The sequence below is a fragment of the Schistocerca serialis genome, chromosome 1, assembly GCF_023864345.2.
Source record: "Schistocerca serialis cubense isolate TAMUIC-IGC-003099 chromosome 1, iqSchSeri2.2, whole genome shotgun sequence".
NCBI classification, from domain to species: Eukaryota; Metazoa; Arthropoda; class Insecta; order Orthoptera; family Acrididae; genus Schistocerca; species Schistocerca serialis.
The window spans coordinates 330,779,026-330,803,204 of NC_064638.1; the positions used below are offsets into that span (position 1 = coordinate 330,779,026).

Here is a 24,179-nt window from a genome sequence, read left to right on the forward strand (position 1 = left end):
ACTGGGCATGAAACACCTTCCAAATACATCATCTGATCTGTACAGGAATGTACGTAATGGATGTGCGAGTACAGATGATAGACACATGGTTGATGACCTATGGAAGTTTAGGCCTGGTCATGAGTTGTGCATGGCTAGCCAAATGGTAAGGCAACCGCTCACAGTAAGTGGGAAATCCGGGTTTGAGTCCCGGTCTGGCACAAATTTTCATTGGCGTCATTCCATTCTACAGCTGATGGTAGCCATTATTCGCAATTTTGAATTCCTCTGATATATTTTAATTTTTGGCCAAATGGTCTTCCTCTGATATAGGGAAAACACACACACAAAATTGTTATTAACTGTCTATTTAAAACTTGTCCTGATGTAAGTGGTTAATGGTTAATAAATAACTGAATTGAACTGATGTTTTGTAATAACTACTTCCAGGTTTTTTTGTGGTGTGCGCAGGTGTTTAAACGTTATTAATTAGTGACTTCTTCACAAATACAAATTAACAAACTGCATGTAAACTCCAGAGGATTTACATCATTATACGATTCTTGCTTCTGAAAATCTGAGGTGATCAATGGGATAGCTTAAGCACCACATATATTAACAGCATATTAGGCTACAAAATACAAAGACTACATTTTTAGTAAATGAAATGTATTGATCTGTTCTGTCCAGGACCTCCACCAGATGCGTGTCAGGCTTATGTCCAAGAGAGCAGTGTGGCCAGTATCCTGGCAATGTATTACACATTGCATACAGCTCGACAAAAGGACCGTGTTGGCTTGATGAGAGTGCTGGGAACACTTGCTAATTGCAAAAATGACAGAGCATTTGAAGATCCATTCCTGCATTCTTTGGTATTAAATGCTTACAGTGTTATCAGAAATCCAAGTTGTTTCTGCAGTATTAAGAAAAATCATTACATTTGACTTTCTGTTGTTTTAAGCTGTTTATACTAAGAGAAGACTGTTTACTTAAACTTGTCAAAGTATATATTATATATTAAACAATGGAAAATCCAGGATGGAATGTAACAATACGAGAGAAGGAAAGTTGCTACTCACCATATAGCAGAGGTGCTGAATCGCGATAGGCATAATAAAAAGATTGACACAATCATAGCTTTCGGCCATTGAGGCCTTTGTCAGCAGTACACACACACACACACACACACACACACACACACACACAAGCGCAACTTGCACACACATCTACAGTCTCAGAGAAGTGGACTGCAGATGTGTGCGCAAGTTGCGCTTGCGTGAGTGTGTGTGTGCATGTGTGTCTACTGCTGACAAAGGCCTTAATGGCCGAAAGCTATGATTGAGTGAATCTTTTTATTGTGCCTATCGCGACTCAGCACTTCTGCTATATGGAGAGTAGCAACTTTCCTTCTCTTCTCTCATATTGTTATATATAATGTATTCTTCTTTACTGTTCATTAGAGGTGTGAGCTACTACTGTCATGCAGCATGGAAACAAGAAAATGTGGGATGTATATATGCAGACTGATGCAATGAATGAGAATTTGTAACAAGGCTGAGATTTGAAACAGGGGCTCCTGCTTGCTAGGCAGATGTACTGACCACAGAGCCATCGTGGCTCAGTGGCTTTGCACAACTGCACTGACTGCGCTAGCACGCTTCCCTCCTCAATCTAAATTCCTGTTCACACTTCAGCTCTTTTGATACATCCCCCCTAAACTCAAACACAATTGCAGAGACTCCGCAATGCCACTGTACCAGGATGCATAGTGGCCAGTCTGTATGCAAACATAATAGATGTTTGAGACTTGAAAATGTCTCTGGAACCAAATAGTTTCATTTGAAGAAAATATGTGCTAATTTTTATGAAATACAATTTATTCTGTTATTTCATTACTTGATCTGTAAGGGACTGGTAGGCAATATGCATCGCAACAAGAAGACTGCTTCATTTTATCTGGTGATGTGCTAATAAAATACTTGCTGGTGATCCAAATATGTAGTTCATGTTTCAACACAAAAGCTGTTGAGTGGAACATTCTGACAAAATTTGCTTTATATTTGTGATGTACAGTACAAAAACACAAGCTTCTGACGTCAGATAAAGCTATGGCTGGGCAAAATGAGTGTTTATTGTATGTGTATTTATACCTGTTTGAGCCAGCAGTCACATAGTACATTGTAACATAAATTTACAATTGTAATCCCCACTGATCATGTAATAAGTGACATTATTTTGCTGTAACTTAATTCCACTCTAACTCACCATCCATGAGAAGATAGAAGATATAATAGGTTATATGTTTGCTACACATCATCTTCCCCATTCATAGTATTTTGATCACATCTGCTTCCTTCAGTTATCACTGTTGCTACCACAACAGTGAGTGAAACTGAGTGCAGTGGCACAGTGGTTAAGACTCTGGAGTCACATTTCGAGAGGAGCAAAGTTTGAATGCCAATCTGGTCATCTCAATTTTAAGTTTTCAATGTGTTACCCAAACTGATTTAGGTAAAAACTGGGATGGTTCATTTGACAAAGACAAAGCCACATTACTTTCACATCTGTTACCTCTTTGAGATTATGCTCCATCTTTAATGAACTCTTGTCAGTTGAAATATATTAAGGATTATTAGTAGATGGAAAACAGAGATGATATACGGGGGAGTGCTGAAAAATAATGCCTGCTAATTTTTATATGAAAACTCTTTAAGCTTTTTAAATAAAACACATGATATTAACAGTCTACACATCTGCAGCCCTCTGTCACTAGAGGGCTCCAAATTGAAGTGTGTAATATGACACTGTGTAAACTGTATCTATGCCGGCGTGTGAGGAATGATGTGCTGTAATTGAGTTCCGAATTCGAAGAGTTCATCCAAACATGGAGCAGACTCTTCTTCAGTATGGCAGTGTCAAAGCACACATGAGTGCTGCAACATGTGTAACAATCCATTGCCTTGGCTTCACTGTTATCGATCATTCTCCATTCATTTTTAGATTAAAGTTCAGTCTTGATCACGTTATGTCTGTTTTAATGGGTAACCGGTTTCAGTTTTTTCTATAAAACCATCATCAGACCTGTGAATAAATTTAAGAAATACTAGATACCAATCTCTAAATGAATGAAAAATCTAATGCGGTCAAAATTTTTAACAAAATAAAATAAAATTAGTTATACCCATTGGCTCCCTTGGGTTGGTAGGTGGAGCTCTCCTTGCTGCTGTGCAGTCAACTGATGGTTATGAGTGCTGAGCACGAGCTTAAATATGCAGAGGCTCCGCCTACTTCCTGTCACACTACTTCATAACTGCCAATCAGCGTTCATAATATGACGCCATCGTCAAAGTATAAAAGTAGGAAATACACTAATAACATAAAATTGATTCATTTAAATATCTGATTAACAGATAATAATTGTGTCTACAACTTATTTATATTTTAGATAAAATCAGTGAATTATGATGTGTGGTAGCTGTGCCCTCTATGGACAACCTTAATATTATTACACTGCCAGTTATATCAAAGATGTAAAATCCTTGGCGTTGTGGTATGTATCGATTATCACAATTGCATCTTTGTTGGATGCTGCAGAATCGTCTTGTTTAATTGTAGTTTTTATGGCAATGTTCTTTATAGCATTAAGTTAGCAGCCAATAGTACGTTCCACATTCTGAATAACTGATGAGACTGCTGATGCAGCATATTTTACATATATTGCTTTTGCCATGGGTATAACTAATCTTATATTTTTAAAAAACAAAAGAGTAGATGCTTTTATTATAAAATTTCGTCAAAAAGGTCGTAATAATATTTTTCGCGAAAATCTAATTGTTCATTGAGCAGCATTGATGATTTGGTTTTCAAATGAGCATATATCTCGATTTCTTCTAGGATATTCATAAGTAAGCCTTTATTTGCATAATGAAGAACTTGTAAATTCTGTTGTACTGTCCCCTCAGCATGATTATTGAATGTTATATGATGACCAAAAACAGACTTTGTTCGTGAGGTACCTGACGTATGTTCTTTGTACCTTACTGCAAAATTTCGACCTGTTTGGCCGATATATATTTTCTCACAGTCTCTACATTGGATCTTGTACACTCCTGATCTGGTAGATTTTCCATTATCTTTATTTACGGTATGTCTTAATTTTTGTTGTAAAGTATTGTCAGTTGTAAATGCTATTGTTATTCCAGAATTTTTGAATAAGTTAGTGATTCTATCGGATATGTTTCCCATATATGTCATCTTCGTATATTTTGGATTACTTATTAGTGGAGTACTTTGTGATTGTTGTACTTTATTAAAAATGATATCTACCTGTCGTGTGTCGAAAGAGTTGGTTTTTGCAATTTGTTTTAAGATGGTTATTTCCTTTTTGATCTCATTAGCTTCTAGCGGTAATTTTAGTATTCGGTGTATCATAGACTTAAAGAATGCTTTTTTATACTTGTCAGGATGACATGATGTAGCATTAATAATAACATCAGTGGTTGTAGGTTTCCTGTATATGGTGAATAAATGTTTCCCGTTGTTATTAGTTATAGTGAGATCTAGGTAGTTAATAGATTTTCGATTTTCATGCTCAACTGTAAATTGTAACTTCGGATGCATAGAGTTTAATTTTATAGCAAGTTTCTCAATTTCGTCTTTTGAACCATTATAAAGTAATAATGTATCGTCTACATATCGCTTGTAATATATGATTTTATTTGCGATGTTGTTGTTGTTGTTGTGGTCTTCAGTCCTGAGACTGGTTTGATGCAGCTCTCCATGCTACTCTATCCTGTGCAAGCTTTTTCATCTCCCAGTACCTACTGCAACCTACATCCTTCTGAATCTGCTTAGTGTATTCATCTCTTGGTCTCCCTCTACGATTTTTACCCTCCACGCTGCCCTCCAATACTAAATTGGTGATCCCTTGATGCCTCAGAACATGTCCTACCAACCGATCCCTTCTTCTGGTCAAGTTGTGCCACAAACTTCTCTTCTCCCCAATCCTATTCAATACTTCCTCATTAGTTATGTGATCTACCCATCTAATCTTCAGCATTCTTCTGTAGCACCACATTTCGAAAGCTTCTATTCTCTTCTTGTCCAAACTATTTATCGTCCATGTTTCACTTCCATACATGGCTACACTCCATACGAATACTTTCAGAAATGACATCCTGACACTTAAATCTATACTCGATGTTAACAGATTTCTCTTCTTCAGAAACGCTTTCCTTGCCATTGCCAGCCTACATTTTATATCCTCTCTACTTCGACCATCATCAGTTATTTTGCTCCCCAAATAGCAAAACTCCTTTACTACTTTAAGTGTCTCATTTCCTAATCTAATTCCCTCAGCATCACCTGACTTAATTAGACTACATTCCATTATCCTTGTTTTGCTTTTGTTGATGTTCATCTTATATCCTCCTTTCAAGACCCTGTCCATTCCATTCAACTGCTCTTCCAAGTCCTTTGCTGTCTCTGACAGAATTACAATGTCATCGGCGAACCTCAAAGTTTTTATTTCTTCTCCATGAATTTTAATACCTACTCCGAATTTTTCTTTTGTTTCCTTTACTGCTTGCTCAATATACAGATTGAACAACATCGGGGAGAGGCTACAACCCTGTCTTACTCCCTTCCCAACCACTGCTTCCCTTTCATGTTCCTCGACTCTTATAACTGCCATCTGGTTTCTGTACAAATTGTAAATAGCCTTTCGCTCCCTGTATTTTACCCCTGCCACCTTTAGAATTTGAAAGAGAGTATTCCAGTCAACATTGTCAAAAGCTTTCTCTAAGTCTACAAATGCTAGAAACGTAGGTTTGCCTTTCCTTAATCTCTCTTCTAAGATAAGTCGTAAGGTCAGTATTGCCTCACGTGTTCCAGTGTTTCTACGGAATCCAAACTGATCTTCCCCGAGGTTGGCTTCTACTAGTTTTTCCATTCGTCTGTAAAGAATTCGTGTTAGTATTTTGCAGCTGTGACTTATTAAGCTGATAGTTCGGTAATTTTCACATCTGTCAACACCTGCTTTCTTTGGGATTGGAATTATTATATTCTTCTTGAAGTCTGAGGGTATTTCGCCTGTTTCATACATCTTGCTCACCAGATGGTAGAGTTTTGTCAGGACTGGCTCTCCCACAGCCGTCAGTAGTTCCAATGGAATATTGTCTACTCCGGGGGCCTTGTTTCGACTCAGGTCTTTCAGTGCTCTGTCAAACTCTTCACGCAGTATCATATCTCCCATTTCATCTTCATCTACATCCTCTTCCATTTCCATAATATTGTCCTCAAGTACATCGCCCTTGTATAGACCCTCTATATACTCCTTCCACCTTTCTGCTTTCCCTTCTTTGCTTAGAACTGGGTTTCCATCTGAGCTCTTGATATTCATACAAGCCGTTCTCTTATCTCCAAAGGTCTCTTTAATTTTCCTGTAGGCGGTATCTATCTTACCCCTAGTGAGATAGGCCTCTACATCCTTACATTTGTCCTCTAGCCATCCCTGCTTAGCCATTTTGCACTTCCTGTCGATCTCATTTTTGAGACGTTTGTATTCCTTTTTGCCTGTTTCACTTACTGCATTTTTATATTTTCTCCTTTCATCAATTAAATTCAATATTTCTTCTGTTACCCAAGGATTTCTACTAGCCCTTGTCTTTTTACCTACTTGATCCTCTGCTGCCTTCACTACTTCATCCCTCAAAGCTACCCATTCTTCTTCTACTGTATTTATTTCCCCCATTCCTGTCAATTGCTCCCTTATGCTCTCCCTGAATCTCTGTACAACCTCTGGTTCTTTTAGTTTATCCAGGTCCCATCTCCTTAAATTCCCACCTTTTTGCAGTTTCTTCAGTTTTAATCTACAGGTCATAACCAATAGATTGTGGTCAGAGTCCACATCTGCCCCTGGAAATGTCTTACAATTTAAAACCTGGTTCCTAAATCTCTGTCTTACCATTATATAATCTATCTGATACCTTTTAGTATCTCCAGGGTTCTTCCATGTATACAACCTTCTTTCATGATTCTTAAACCAAGTGTTAGTTATGATTATGTTGTGCTCTGTGCAAAATTCGACCAGGCGGCTTCCTCTTTCATTTCTGTCCCCCAATCCATATTCACCTACTATGTTTCCTTCTCTCCCTTTTCCTACACTCGAATTCCAGTCACCCATGACTATTAAATTTTCGTCTCCCTTCACAATCTGAATAATTTCTTTTATTTCATCATACATTTCTTCAATTTCTTCGTCATCTGCAGAGCTAGTTGGCATATAAACTTGTACTACTGTAGTAGGCGTGGGCTTCGTATCTATCTTGGCCACAATAATGCGTTCACTATGCTGTTTGTAGTAGCTTACCCGCATTCCTATTTTCCTATTCATTATTAAACCTACTCCTGCATTACCCCTATTTGATTTTGTGTTTATAACCCTGTAGTCACCTGACCAGAAGTCTTGTTCCTCCTGCCACCGAACTTCACTAATTCCCACTATATCTAACTTCAACCTATCCATTTCCCTTTTTAAATTTTCTAACCTACCTGCCCGATTAAGGGATCTGACATTCCACGCTCCGATCCGTAGAACGCCAGTTTTCTTTCTCCTGATAACGACATCCTCTTGAGTAGTCCCCGCCCGGAGATCCGAATGGGGGACTATTTTACCTCCGGAATATTTTACCCAAGAGGACGCCATCATCATGTAATCATACAGTAAAGCTGCATGCCCTCGGGAAAAATTACGGCTGTAGTTTCCCCTTGCTTTCAGCCGTTCGCAGTACCAGCACAGCAAGGCCGTTTTGGTTATTGTTACAAGGCCAGATCAGTCAATCATCCAGACTGTTGCCCTTGCAACTACTGAAAAGGCTGCTGCCCCTCTTCAGGAACCACACGTTTGTCTGGCCTCTCAACAGATACCCCTCCGTTGTGGTTGCACCTACGGTACGGCTATCTGTATCGCTGAGGCACGCAAGCCTCCCCACCAACGGCAAGGTCCATGGTTCATACATAAAAAAGAAAATTAGTAAAATTAATGTGCCTGTAAATAAACTCTGAAAGAATGCTACTGTACAGCTCCTGTGTTTGGCAGCAGTAGGTGAGGTTTGGATTTGGTTTTTAAGAAAGCAGCATACCAGAGTTTATTCAGATCTTGCTGATATTCAGCTGTTTGGTAAATTTCCAAGAACATTTTCTCACCAGCCTGTGCAACATTGTCTACTGATGTCAAGGAGCTAGTGAAGATGTCAGATGTTTGTCTTCATATTTCTAGGAAATTTACTGAACAGGTTAACCATTTCTCCTCTGTTTTTGTTGTAAATGGCTGAGGTTGTGTCGCACACATTAAATGCATGGAAGAGGAGGAGGATGGATCCAGCAAAAAGTTATTAGCTTGTTGAAAATAATTTGGATTCAACTTTGCCCCTATCAGGCTTGATGAAGTGTGCCTGGTTGTGAAAAAACACTGAGCAAAACAATCAATTTGCCATCCTCCACCTTATCATGACAGTTCTGTATAGGGCAGTTTTCTGTTATACATACCTCACCATAGTACCATCAGTGTAATTTGTAGTAACTACTATTTGTATTCCCCTTGCTATCATTTTATAACTGAGGAGTTGTACAAGCCTTGTTTTGTTCTATTCATTTGGAAGAAAATGCCCCTGTTGAGCAGTGACAACCTTGCTCTCATTAAAATTGATATCAACTGAAGGTTTTGTATATTGATTGCAAAGTAGGGAAAACTTGGTACCCACATTCCATTTCACAAGGTGATCTACTATACTGGCGCGCATTCTTAGGTCAAGAGTTGCATAACTGTCTTTTGAAAAAGAATTGTGAAGAGAAAATTTCCTTTTCTTATTCCCCCTTCATTAAGAAGAGCCTTCGGGAATGGAGATAATTTGTATTCCATATTGTTCACATCTTCATCATTCTTTTTTTAATGGCAGTTCTTTGGAAAATTGTCGGAGGGTGCACCATTACTGTTTCACTGTGCACTCTTACAACACATATTCTTCTGAGACTGTTTTATGTCACCAAAATTACAACCAATATTACTTTGGATGGTTCTAGTTCCAATTTATAGGGCTTGTTGACTATTTATTCTTGAGTTTCAGAATATTTGTGTTGACAGAGACATAAATGAATTCATTCTCAAAAAGGAGAATGGTCATTGAACCAGTCCTAAATTTTGGCCCAGTCTTGTCCATCACTATTTTGCCCTGATACCTATAGATAAAAATGCTAATCCCCACTTGTAAAGTCAATACAGTGAATTCCTCTAATGATGAGCAGACGACAGTTGCTCTAGGCTATCCTCCAATCACTAGAACAGAATCAGTTATGTCTCTTCCTTATGTGTCAAGCGAACTGAGCTTTTAATGGAGTACATCAGAGTCTGCTCCATGGTCATATCAGTCTGAATCCCTGCCCAAGGGAATCAGTTCAATTTATGGTGAAATAAGCCTTATCTGGAAAATTTTTGAACATGTGTGGGTGGTTAGTTTTTAATGCTATCAAGTGTTGCATGTAAAGACACATTTTTCATACTGAAAATGACCACTTGCATGGAAAAATTGTATCATTTTCTGAAAACAGGCCAAATGGCTATTCCAATCACCAAGATGCTCAGAATCTATTAACTTCTTCTTTAAACACTTCTCAGCTATTGTTTATAGAAACATATTTTATACAGATTCACTTAATTACAGCAAATAAGTAAACAAAAAACAGACAGTCACTCCAATATTTAAACATGAGCACAGAGAAGTTACTTTGTCTATTCACTTAAGAAAACTGACTGGAAATGCTGGGGAGGGTATAGTCGATTATTCTGTGTGGAAACTGAAGATGAACAGCTCTGGTGATTGGGGAACTGATTTTCTCAGAAGGAAGCCACAATAATAGTATAGGATGACTAACAATCAATTTCCCTACTAGCAGTGCAAGACAGTATACAGAGATTTACATAGGTTCTCTTCATATGCGTAGTTTTATAAATAACTAATATCTGTAGTCCATTTAGTCTTTAATGCATCTTTTGGAAAATAAACACTTCTCAGACAGGTCTGCGCATTTGGCACAAAATGAACACTCTCCAGATATGTCTGTACACTGTGTTATCAGTGATTTCCAAGGCACGCTGCAGAATGGTCAGTATGATTGTGAAACAGCTTATAATTGTTTCCTGCGATGTGGTGTAGAGAGAGTGGGAACTTACTTGCTCTCTCGTTCATTTTGCAGATGTGCAAATGAGGAAAGTAAGTGACTCATTCTGGGCAACTGACTTCCCTCACACTTCTACCTTCCATCCCCATTCCCTTCCATTGTCACCAATCACATCCCACAACACAATTTATTCCTCAATAAAGCTCTACTGTACTTTGATACGGTACAGTCATTTAGTATTTGGTCTAAATCTGCTTCATTTAACAATAAAAGCTAATTTTCTACCATTAAAACGCTATTTTTAATAATTTGTGATTTTTTTTGCCCCCTGCAACTTGGAAACTACTAGTTCTAGAGAAAAAATGAACAGGACCTTTTTTTGTAGTAAATTTAACATAGTTTAATTTTTTACTGGGAAACATTTTCAGCAGAAGCCGAGTTATTCAAGAAGTAGAGTTGATCAAGAAAAATGTAAAAAGTGACCTTTAAACACCTCCCAAACCCCAACACTCATGACACTCCCCCTCTACGACTGCACAAAAATGTGTGGCTACATAAATTTTGTCCCCTAGTCATCCTTTTTTGGCCTTAGTTGACTAGGCTATATCACAGTGGGTTGACAAAGGATCAGTACAACAAAAAAGACAGTCTTGACCTAATGTTAAAGTGACATGGTCAATGGAATGTGCATTTAAAATTTTTACCTAAACGGCTAATAGGCAATCATAAGTGCTACGTAAGCATTTTGAAAAGGTTGTGAAAGAGTATTCACTTCTCTGTTATAATGCATTTGTCCATTTTTTGTCAGCTTACAAAAGCGAAATGACTGTTCTCCCCCACCATTATGCCTCATTCGATATGACTTTTTTGTTTCCAAACTAAAAGTCATTGTTGAAGTGGTGCCAGTTGATACTACTGATAGTACTATGAAAAATTTGTCAAGGGGATTCATTTTAAATCAGCTATCCAGGACTGTATGAGGTGGAAACACCACTGGGATGTATGTAACAGTAGAGGAGGGGAATATCAGGGTTATTTTTCAGGAATTGCGTCTCAATGTGGTTTACGAAAATGTCTGCTACTGTCCCAGCTAAAGAATTTCCCATTGCTAAGCCATCTTTCTGACAATAGATTTTAGTATTAAACGAGAAATAATTGTAATCTAAAGTGCATTCAAGTAGTTCTATAAGTTCGATTATTTCGTCTTTAGTCATATTTTTGTATTGTATTAAGTTATCCCTAATTATATTAATCGTCTCAGTAATTGGTATATTTGTATATAAATTTTTAATATCTAATGAGGCGAAATTTGCACTTGTTGGAATGTCTATATTGTGGATTTGTTGTGTTAGTTCATAACTGTTTTTGATACTGAAGTTGCTGTCATATGTATAGAATGCTTTCAAAATTTTATTAAGTTTCATATTTAGTTTATATGAAGGACTACTTCTGTAGTTGACAATAGGTCGTATAGATTTCTCTTTTTTATGCAGTTTAATTTGTGATCTTAATTTAGGTATTTGGGGATTCATATTTTTCATCATATTTTTTTCCTCAGGGGTCAAGAGGTGATTATTTTCATCGACTAGTTTCTTAATCTTTAATTGGAACTTTGGAGTGGGGTCTTTAGTTACTTCAACGATCCCATTTTCATTAAAAAATGAGAGTGTTTTAAATATATAATCTTCTTCTTTAATAATTACAAGGGTATTTCCTTTATCGGCCTTTACCACAATTGCTTTCTCTGCTAGTAGTTTATTATTGATATTTTTAAGTGTTTTATCTTCAGTTTTTCTATGTAGTTTATTTTTCTCTTTTAAAATTAAGTCCTTCGTTTTTAGGGCTATCTTACATGCTTCAGGTTTATTTATTTTCGATATTTTGCTTGTTGCTATAACATCAGCAATTATGTGTTTAACGTTGGTATTATTTAGTGGGGGAGTTAAGTTATATTTTAAGCCTTTGTCAAGTAGTGACATTTCGGACTTTGTGAACTGAATATCTGTAAGATTCATTGTCCTTGGATAAAATTGATGTATATAGTTGACCTTTTCTGAAAGCTTATTTTGTTGTTTAGCTATGAGTAAATCAATTTTTCTCTGATGTCTTTGGGCAATCGCTTTCCGTAAAAAGTCTATTTTCTCATCATCCTGACAAGTATAAAAAGGCATTCTTTAAGTCTATGATACACCGAATACTAAAATTACTGCTAGAAGCTAATGAGATCAAAAAGGAAATAACCATCTTAAAACAAATTGCAAAAACCAACTCTTTCGACACACGACAGGTAGATATCATTTTTAATAAAGTACAACAATCACAAAGTACTCCACTAATAAGTAATCCAAAATATACGAAGATGACATATATGGGAAACATATCCGATAGAATCACTAACTTATTCAAAAATTCTGGAATAACAATAGCATTTACAACTGACAATACTTTACAACAAAAATTAAGACATACCGTAAATAAAGATAATGGAAAATCTACCAGATCAGGAGTGTACAAGATCCAATGTAGAGACTGTGAGAAAATATATATCGGCCAAACAGGTCGAAATTTTGCAGTAAGGTACAAAGAACATACGTCAGGTACCTCACGAACAAAGTCTGTTTTTGGTCATCATATAACATTCAATAATCATGCTGAGGGGACAGTACAACAGAATTTACAAGTTCTTCATTATGCAAATAAAGGCTTACTTATGAATATCCTAGAAGAAATCGAGATATATGCTCATTTGAAAACCAAATCATCAATGCTGCTCAATGAACAATTAGATTTTCGCGAAAAATATTATTACGACCTTTTTGACGAAATTTTATAATAAAAGCATCTACTCTTTTGTTTTTTAAAAATATAAGATTAGTTATACCCATGGCAAAAGCAATGTATGTAAAATATGCTGCATCAGCAGTCTCATCAGTTATTCAGAATGTGGAACGTACTATTGGCTGCTAACTTAATGCTATAAAGAACATTGCCATAAAAACTACAATTAAACAAGACGATTCTGCAGCATCCAACAAAGATGCAATTGTGATAATCGATACATACCACAACGCCAAGGATTTTACATCTTTGATATAACTGGCAGTGTAATAATATTAAGGTTGTCCATAGAGGGCACAGCTATCACACATCATAATTCACTGATTTTATCTAAAATATAAATAAGTTGTAGACACAATTATTATCTGTTAATCAGATATTTAAATGAATCAATTTTATGTTATTAGTGTATTTCCTACTTTTATACTTTGACGATGGCGTCATATTATGAACGCTGATTGGCAGTTATGAAGTAGTGTGACAGGAAGTAGGCGGAGCCTCTGCATATTTAAGCTCGTGCTCAGCACTCATAACCATCAGTTGACTGCACAGCAGCAAGGAGAGCTCCACCTACCAACCCAAGGGAGCCAATGGGTATAACTAATTTTATTTTATTTTGTTAAAAATTTTGACCGCATTAGATTTTTCATTGATTTAGAAATTGGTATCTAGTATTTCTTAAATTTATTCACAGGTCTGATGATGGTTTTATAGAAAAAACCGAAACCGGTTACCCATTAAAACAGACATAACGTGATCAAGACTGAACTTTAATCTAAATATAACAATTGATCACTGTATTCCAAAAAAAAAAAAAAAAAAAAAAAAAAAAAAAAAAAAAAAAAAAAAAATGTTTACCAAAATTCTCCATTCAGTCCTAACTTGGCCCCATCCAGTTTTCATCTGTTTCCAAAAGTTAAAGAACACCTTCAACGATTTCACTTTCACAGAGATGAAGTGGTGCAAGCAGACGTGAGGATGTGGCTTTGTCAGCATAAGTTAAACATTCTACAGTGATGGTAACAATGAACTGGACTCTTGTTGGAAGAAGTGTGTTCACTGCCAGGGTGACTACGTTGAGAACTAAACATGTAGACATGAAGAATAAAGATGTAGAATGTTAATAACATTTGTTTGATTTAAAAAACTTTGAGTTTTCACATGAAAAACTCGCTGAGTTTCCACATGAAAAACTTGGAGGCATTATTTTTTGGCACACCATCCACACTGTGGATGTAGATTGATTCCTGCATACATACCAGCCATTCAGCCATTGATTAGTGTATGAATTAGAAAACAATAAAAATAGCCAAATAGAGAAAAAAGAGGTGAATAAAACATATTTGGTTTCCTCCATGAAGTCTGTATAAGCAAATACCCCTCCACCTTCCATCAATATAAAGCCTGCAAGATGGTTAGAATGATACCTGGTTCACTGTCAGCCGCAGATAGTAGAATTTTTCTCGTGGTACCATTGATAACTTGTTTTATGGAATGCTTTGTTGCATTGTTGCAGACATCTATGTGGAAGTGGTTTCTTCCACATAAGAAACGAGTGTCTGAGCTTTCTACGTATCATAGCAAGTATGTGAACATTTAGTTGCTGTAGAGTGCAGTGGCAATATGGATACACTCCTGACAATGTCATCAACATAATCTTATCCATTTAATAAAATTAGAGGATATAATGGTTTTCATGACTGCCCTGTTAACAAAGAAAGGAGGTCAAGGAGCAAACTGTCAGTTAAGAAACCAGCAAAGCATACTAGGAAAGTTTCGCTATGTGAGGAAGGAAATTTTGATTTTCTCCTACTTTGCCATAGTTGTTGACCAGTTGGTATGTCACAGCTGAAGACAAAGAGACTGGTGAGCAGTTTTGAAGTGCAGTTTTCATAAGAGCATGGTGGATCAGTGCATAAAATGTTTCCCCCCTTTTATAGAAAACTATTTCCCGTAGTGGTTGGTTGGTTGTTTTGGGGAAGGAGACCAGACAGCGAGGTCATCGGTCACATCGGATTAGGGAAGGACAGGGAAGCAAGTCGGCCGTGCCCTTTGAAAGGAACCATCCCGGCATTTGCCTGGAGCGATTTAGGGAAATCACGGAAAACCCAAATCAGGATGGCCGGACGCAGGATTGAACCGTCGTCCTCCCGAATGCGAGTCCAGTGTCTAACCACTGCGCCACCTCGCTCGGTTTCCGTAGTGTATCAAGTGTTTGCAGTGTAACTTCATCCTCGATGACATCTGTGCGAGCCTACCTTCATTGGCTGAAAAAATGTTTGGTTGCAGGAAGAATGGTGTATAAAATTTAATGGGCCAGCAATAAGATGTTTCCCATTGGAAATGTAGCAGAACAGAAGTAGCTGTGGAGAAAAACATAAACAGTTCTTTCTTTTCAAAATGTGTTTGAGTCTTCCTTGGATGTTGTGGGGAGAAGTGTGACATCATGAGGAATTTGTAGGCAAATAAGTGGTGACCAGGAACAGTTGTTTATTAATTTATTCAGCTTGGACAGTCATTCAAAAGAGCCCTCCTCTTGTTTATAGTTTAGTGTTCTCTCATGATATTTCCTCTAATATCAGTGGGTGAGGCACCACAGCGTGTGGTTGACACATGCTGGTGGGAAGGCGGCTTGCAAATTTTGTGCAGTCAGTATGCTGGGAATGAGTTGACAGAGGTGGCCAAGCAACACACGTTGACCTCTGTGGCGCAATGGGGGCATTGGCAGGTTTTGCGACAGATTGCTGTACTGCACAGAGTCTAATTCTTAACTGATGGCAGGAGAGCAATGATGGGCTGCTCGGTGAGATGGCAACTAGGGCATGGGCGGGCATGCAATTGAGCCTTGTTTGCAGTTTAGTGATGGTGGGGGCATATTTACAGTGAAGGCTCCAAAACTGCAGCTGATGCAGATTGGGTGCAGTTTCATTGCCCAGCTGGCCAAACCATGATGAGCTGGTTGGGAATGTTTAAATGCTGCGCTCCCAGGGTGGCTGTTGTAATTGGCAGTAGACTGTACTGTACTGTAATAACTTCTTGGAGGCTGCTCTGGACATTGGAATGTGGAAGTCTGATGGCATGGAGGCATCTGCTTCTGCTGATCTCACGGTTCACTGACCAATGCCAACTGGCTGTGGCTGTAGCCTAAGTACAGTTCTGGTCTCTGTCTTCTGCTCCAAGTTCTGCTTTCATTTTATTCCTTTACCGTAATACCACCAGATGCAGCAGGCATCCCATTCCACAAAATCCTTCCAACTTTGCCTGTGTGATATACCTATTGGCAGAGGATCAGATTAGACACTGTGTTTAGTGGTGTAAGAAACTGCTCAAAACCAAGGCAGTGTATCTTATGATGTGAATGTCATTTTACAGATGCTGATTAAAATACTTATTGCATCCTATTATTTCACTTCAGCATGCATCCATCAAACATTTATTGTGCTAGCCCAGATTATTAGAGCAACTGGCCTCTGATTTTTGAAGGGAAAGTTGACATTTGAACATTCTAATCTCTGGGCCTTGTTTGAATTTCAGTTTATTGGTGTATTTCCCATATCACTAAACATACATACCTCACATTCCTTCCTCTCTTTTCCCTTGTACAGATTCTCATGTTATTAATACACTCATCCCACAACTGTAGAGAGAAGGGTACAGACTTTTGATTAACGCACTTCCGTTTTGGTGTTTTATTGAAAGATGTCACTGATGATTCAGGAGTGATCACATGTGTCCCCTCTTACTCAGGGACAATATAATGACTAGAGAAGGCTGAGAGATGTGATTTTGATACATAGTATTAGTCACTATGTTAATATATTAATATTATATTGATTGTGTAATTGTGTGTTTCTTGTTAGCACTATCAATATATGCTTTTAGGTATCTCTGCTTATTCAGCTGGGAGATGAATTTTCAGCAGAAGACTTTTGCACAGTCATCTTTGATGAATTTTTCTTTGCGGGGTTGTCACGAGATAATGTGCCAAAACACCTTTTGAAATTGTTATGGTATATTTATCCAAAACTCCCAGCAAACCGGCTCCAGACTCTTGTCAAAGCTTTGCAGCCAACAAGCCAGGTAAGAAATAAAGATAGCAGTACACACACACACACACACACACACACACACACACACACACACACCACATTGATCCTCTGTTCTCCACTTTTGCAAATGAATAATGTTTCAGGATTAATTGTGAGTGAATTGATTATACGTGACATTTTAATTATTCTTATGTTTTTTCTTACCTTAAATTCTGTCGAAATGACTGGACTCCCCTCTTAAAATACTGTGAACACACTTTTATAGCCTCTAAACTCCAGTGTCCTTGGCAGGATTTAGAATACTGTGCAAATACTGTACCTGTTCCACTACCCCCAACCTTTAGAGTCAAGCAGTACTTCATTGAAGTGGCAGTTACATTGCTGTTGTTAGACCTCTCTATTTTTAGTTTTGTATATTTGTGCAAACTGATAATTATACTGTGTAATATACTCCATTATGTACATTTGTCAGATAAAGTGATTACAAGTGTATGTGACACTTTTAACATTCATCAATTTTGTAAACCTTGCAGCTGCTTTGCACAAAATATTTGATTACATTTCTCTTGTAGCCAAAATACACAGTCAAACTGTAAAATTTTATCCAGGCCCCTTCCTTGAAAGCAACAAATAAAAAATTGTGTGTACATGCCATATTTGTATTCATGTTTCTTTTTTCATTGTGGTATTGTAGAATGACAGAGAACAGTTTTGTTTCATATATGAACCTGGAATTTATCTTACAATTACCCTGATAGATTTATGTTTAAAATAGAAATCTTGGAAAATCTGTGGGAAGTATGTCAAAAATCACTGTGACACAGTCACTAATTGTAAGCACTTTACCAAACTGATTATTAAGCAATTTTATTGCAGAAATTGAACATTCTTATTAACTTTGGGTTTTGGCCGTTTGTTGGACATTTGATAATGAGTGTTTGCCACCCAAAACTGGTCGTCAGTAAATTTTAATATTGAAGTGAGACTGTATACTGCATTCTGAACACTTGCTGTTGCTCCATGCCACTACAGCAAGTATCATCAAGTTTGAAAGTCAGTCCATTATTCAAACTTAGTGGACTGATCACAGCATTCCTACCTTCAGTTTGTAATTTTTGTTTACACCTATGGATACCATTTCAGATTGGTAAAAGAAAAAAATAAAGTTATGTAATTAATTTTTTGTGTGTTTGCAAGTACGTGTGTGCAGTCTTGGAACGCACTGAAATACCTGGGCCAAAGGACTGCAGCACAAGCAGTTGGTAAAGTGGAGTACTGTGCAGTAATTCATTTCTGCTGGTACTGCTGAAAACCAATTACTGCATTATACTCAGTTTTATCAGTGGGCTATGCCATTTTGGTTTGGCTCTCTAGTGGTGTGCTTCAGTACTGTGGCATGAGGATTTCAGTGTGTACAAAGACTTCAAAACAACATACCTCAAAACAAAAAAAAAAATTAATTACATATTATCTGGTGAAATGAAATGGTTACTTGACTAGGATGGTGGCACTGTTCTGTTTGCTACTGATAATCAGGGAAGAGAGGTAGTAAGAGCATACACTGAAGCACTCTTGGAAGTGGGGCACTGTCACATGCTACATGTCTGAAGCGAGGATGTGGCCAGCATTTTGTTAAAGAGAACCTTAAAAAAGGTTTTTTTCATTTTATTATGAAACACATGTGTTTATTTTTTAATTTTATGTGCATAATTTGCTTTCACGAGGCCTTCATGTAAATACTTTTGGTTTATAAAAAATTACACAAGAACAGCGTGACTTAAGATAGTATAACACATTTCCTCAATTATATAAAAAAGAATATATATAAAAAATACCCAAATGCACGATTAAATAGTTCTTTATTTGGCATTATGATACCTTCACTCTATTGCCAGATGAATTAAAATTCGAATATAATGCATTGCCGCTTTGCTAATGAAACAGCTTAGTCTTCTAATATAAGGTGCACTGTCACAGAGCAGAAGAATCTTAATGTTTGTATGAATAACTTATTAAGTTAAAGGGGTTCAAATCTCTTTTGGCAATGGCTATCTTTCTCCTATTACAATTTTTTATTTAAATTCGTAACTGATCCGAAAACAAGTCAGAATTCCTTTAGAACTTCTAAGCATCCCAAGTTCCCCAATTCAGTCTGAAATTTTATTGAAGTATCTTTTGTTTAATTAACTTCTTTAAGTGATCAAGAATTTTTTAAAATTATTTCAACAGTCAGTTGTGGTCTCTTAACACTGATTCATGCTTTGATTCCACCTTGACTTTCCTTATGCAACCTCATAAACTGGTTTGTATTTCTTCATGATAATATGGTTATACCATCTTTGGTGGTAATAAACTCCTCTGCAATATATATCACATGTTAAAGTTTACTTACAAATACATTAGAAATGTGACAGTTGGACCCACTATCCCAAGGACATTACGAATAAGATATTTCACAGTAGAACATCGTTCTTGTAGTAAAAAAACTTGAGCCATCTTTATGCACAGTACATAGTACAAAATGTTGTTCGCTAACTGCCTTCCAATATAAATATGACTTTAGTGCTGGGAGTCTCCAAAGACATGTTTTGCTTCCCTTCAGTTCATCTTCAACGGAACTGAAATATCTCTGGAAATAAAGGTATCCAGAAGGAACTGCATGTGGCCTTTAGTAAGGGACCACTTCAGCATTTGCCTAAATCAAAAACGGAAACCACAGGAAACAAACAACGAAAAAAATTGTCACAAACCAGAGAAAACAATTTCCAAGGTGACTGGATTCAAGACACTTTGCCTGCCGAATCCAGAAATTGCTAGCTAAATGCCTCAAAGCACCGAGCTGCCCCAGTTGGTGAAGAATTTGGAAAAAACTGGTTGCTGTGCAGTGTTTTAAAATAAAATACATCAAAATAAAAGATAGACTTCTGATAGTGCATGAATGCTTGCATATTTTAAGATTAAACTGTGCATGGAATTCCTGACTTCATTTATTATAATGTTATTACAAGAACATAAATATATTTTGGACATTAGGGAGGGGGAAGGGGGGGGGGGGACAGGAGAGGGATGCAGGTCACAGATGGCTGTGACGAATTCAAGCACCTCCCGAAAAAAATCTTTCAAAAACAAACTATAGAATGTGCTGTCATCACATACCCCTCACCAACATTTTGTATCGGAACTAGTTTCTTAATTGAGTATTGCCCGGGAGACTAGAGTAGGTGATATTTTGTCATTTGGGCTACTAATGATAGAGTTTTGAGCAAATTTTGTAAAGAAATGCAACCACCACCACTGATTTTAACTGTATGTTATTTGTAATGATATTTGCCGTCCCACTGACATGTGAAATACTGAAATTTCCAACACCATAGTTCTATCAGTCTGTAAATAGTGACTCCAGTGCTAACATTAAACAACTACAGATAGGTAATTAGGGTATTGTAGCAGTATGTACATATTTTGAACCTATCATATTGGTAATGGAAGAGTCATAATTGGTTTTCCTATCCTTTCTTGTTACAACCTTATCTATAATTGGAAACTATTGGTTCTGCACATTGCACAATAACAAAAAACAGGAGCACTTACATTAGATTCAGCTGCAAGTAAGAACTGAACTGATTAACAAAACAACAAATGAGCTCAAATAAGTCCAACAATGTACATTAGTTGATCTTGAATAAAGTCTGGATGGGCAATAGCCAGTAATGCTATTGATATTTCAACAGTTGAAATCTGTCGACAGCTTTGTTGACTATTGATAGTTTGTATCCCTTTTTCAACGTATGCCTGAAACTAAAAGTCTCTTTCAGTTGCATTATGTGGCAACTAACTGGCATATAATTTCAGTTAGGTGATACAGAGGGTCCAGACCCATGGACTCACCACCACCACCACCACCACCACCACCACCACCACCTTTGGCTATGTCCTTGAATGAAGGGACAAGAATGGAAAAAGAGGACACTTGGCTGCTCGTGACACGTCACTGGCTGTACCTTTAAAATAGATTGCCCAGTAAAGTCTCTGTTTTCCACCGGCTCTATCTGTTGATACATTGTCTGCTGTTTCAGTTGTGGGTGATGATGCTGAAACACTGTTTGAATCCATGCCAACTGGTTTTATTATTTCAAAATAATTTTCGTTGACTGTGTTCCACAGCTTTGACAAATCATAAAAATGACACAGTGTAACACCCGAATCTACTGTATAATTTATTTATAATTGTATGACTGGTTTTAATCAGAGACCATTTTTCATTGCAAATTTATGTTAGTAGCGGGTGTTACATATACCATAAAACAAATGTCAGAATATAATATTTAGAAATATTATTTTGTTATTTAAAGGCTAATTGTGTGATTGGAACTCCATGCCTTCTACCTCTGCATAACAAAATATTATTTATAAATATTATATTTTGACATTTGTTTTGTGATATATGTATATAACACGTGCTAGGAACATAAATTTATACTTGAAAATGATTTCTGACTGAAACTGGTTGTACAGTTACAAATAAATTATATAGCAGCTTCACACTGCTTAAGAAAGTGCTAAATGCACTGTGTACTGCATTGAGTAGGGGAATAGTTCGAAGATAATGATTGATTGTATCAGCAAAACATCCGCCCTGTCATAAAGCAGTCTCTGAGGGTCATAACAATCTGGAAATGGACTGACCTGGCCGGAGTCCCCCAATGGAACAACTTTGGGATAAGAACATCAGCTTCACTTCAGACCCCAGCATCCCAACATCATTACCTTCTCTGGTTTTGGCTCTCGAGGAAGAACGGGCTGCCATTCCTCAACAGACATCTGACAAACTGTCATCAGTGACATTCAAGCAATTACAGACACAAAGGGTGGCCACACCCACGATTAATGGCCACTAATATGTGTCTGGATGCTTTTGATCAGGTAGTATATATGTGAGGTAGTGTAGAGTAGGAAAGTGAAGGGCAGAGTATGGGGCTCTCTTATAGGTAGCAGTGATTGAGGCTAGATGGGCCTCATTACTTATGAAAAACCAAAACAAGTGTCTTTTATGAATTTTGTGATTGTTTGATGCTCAGCTTTTTTTTGGAAAAAATCATCTTTATTTTAGCTGCTTAACACAGTAAATATCCTCTCAGTCCACAGAAAAATCAAAAATATTAACATTCTTCATTGTCTTTCCTTGTCATTTTGGTTTCTTCTGCTCTTCTCTGTATTATTATTATTATTATTATTTTAATAATGAAGAAATGTATACTAAATTCAGATGTAGTGTTAATGTAAATCATATTTTTCCTTTCTTACAGCACAATGAAACAGTGCATCAACTGTATGAATCTCTCCAAAAGAAAATTGGCAGCCAGCAGGAACCACCACCACTTCCTGTGAACATGGACCCATTTGATTCACCATTGATGAATGTTCCTACACCAGCACCATTATAGAATGTTAAGCCTGCCAATAGTTAATGTAAATACATGCTATTGTCAGTCTTTTGTTATTTTTTGTGATACAAATAAAGCATATAAGTTAATGTGTGCTGAATTTTTTTCTGGTAGGGTGGAGATGGAGAGAGAAAGACGATGTCCTCTTCACTTTGTGACGTTTGCCTCCTTTATTTCATCATTGATAGCCGTCAGTGTTGATGTACTGCGTTGTTATACTGGCTGAAAAATAGGGGTGGAAGTTCAACAATGACTACTGGAAATGATGTAGCTGACAGTTGCACAGTTCTTTACTTTCACTGTTCATAACCCCCAATATAACACAATTATATGGCCAGTTCACTGTTGGTAAATGTTGGAAAGCCTCATTAACAGGTTGCAGGCAACATCAGCATACTGCTACAATAGTTTGCTGTTGAATATCTGTAAGCAGTAAAAGCCTGACCCCACAGTTTAAAGTTCTTGCAGAATAATATGGTATGTGTGACACTATTTTTCAAATAAATTAAACAAACATTGTCATTGATTGTTCTAATACACGGCCTATTTGTGTTATACTTATTCCACTGTTAAGTTAATGCATTGTTATTAATCTAACCAATAAATATTAACTGTCTGAAAATCGGCTGTGGACTGACTATCTTGGGACCGAAAATTGATCCTTTATATATCCTCACAATGATAGGCACTGAAAGTATACATTGTTTGATGTTTAAGTTACAGAAATTACAGTTAAAACATAACTCATGCAATTAAATGAATACATCGAAAAGTTCCTCCTTTTTAAGCGTTCCATCTACCACAAAGATTAGGCCGCATCATTTGTTTAAATAATGAAATTAACAGATATAGTTATACAAACAATACTTCTGACACATCTGGTAATTATTTTTGAATTAATTAAGGGCTGGCTTTGCTAATATGGTTTCGAATAAAGCCACATAAATACTTTAAGAATCCTGGCTGTTCTTCTTTCAAATGTTTATAATTAGTACAGAATTTATATTTGTTTATAAGTCAACAATAGAATCTAAGTTACAGAACAATTACTGATTTCACCCTATAATGATCTGTAGTAACAGATATTAACTAGTAATGGTCAAAAAAAATTAGGAAATTAATTAGATACACAAAACTAAACACAAAATTAGAGCTGGTGCTATATTCCTTAAGACTGAGGGCCAGCCTTCCTCTTTTATGGAAATGCAGATTATACTCATGCACGTTAATGGTTATTAGGCAAAAATGAAAATAAAATGAATTTAAGGAGGCAGATGGCAAAACAAGAGAGGAAGTAAAGAGATCCCAGCTTGCTTCATCACAACTTTTTCTTCAAGCTTCATCACTTGCATAGTCCCGCCCATGTCCGTCGTCGGGAGAAATTGGAAGCCAACATGCAAATAGTTTAATTCCTTTAGCACAGTCATCACTTCTTTGTTGAACCTTGTAACTTTTAAAGTATTGCACAGAGGCCAACACAATAATTTCCACTACCATATAAAATGAATTAAGCAGTCATAGCTCTGCATGTCAGGCACAAAATAATATACACCATCCATCTAAAAAGATCCGAGACTGATTTTATTCTTTTTGTAGAAATGAAGTCAGTACAGTAACTATTGTGGCAGCTTGAATTATCAACTGTAAGGAACACATGTACATTCAGCTATTCAGTTGTGAGTATGATGTGTGG

The 24,179-nt window shown here is 36.9% G+C and overlaps 1 protein-coding gene across 1 annotated transcript in view; it reads left to right on the forward strand.

Annotated features, from left to right (window-relative positions):
* The window catches only part of LOC126469939 (negative elongation factor B), a 152,022-nt gene extending 129,447 nt beyond the window's left edge, over positions 1-22,575 (forward strand). The window contains exons 10-12 of the mRNA XM_050097345.1: positions 670-851; positions 16,876-17,073; positions 22,349-22,575. Coding sequence (XP_049953302.1) covers positions 670-851; positions 16,876-17,073; positions 22,349-22,486 — 518 coding nt within the window. The 3' untranslated portion in view covers positions 22,487-22,575. The remainder of the gene's footprint in view (positions 1-669; positions 852-16,875; positions 17,074-22,348) is intronic.
* Positions 22,576-24,179: the final 1,604 nt, after the last annotated feature.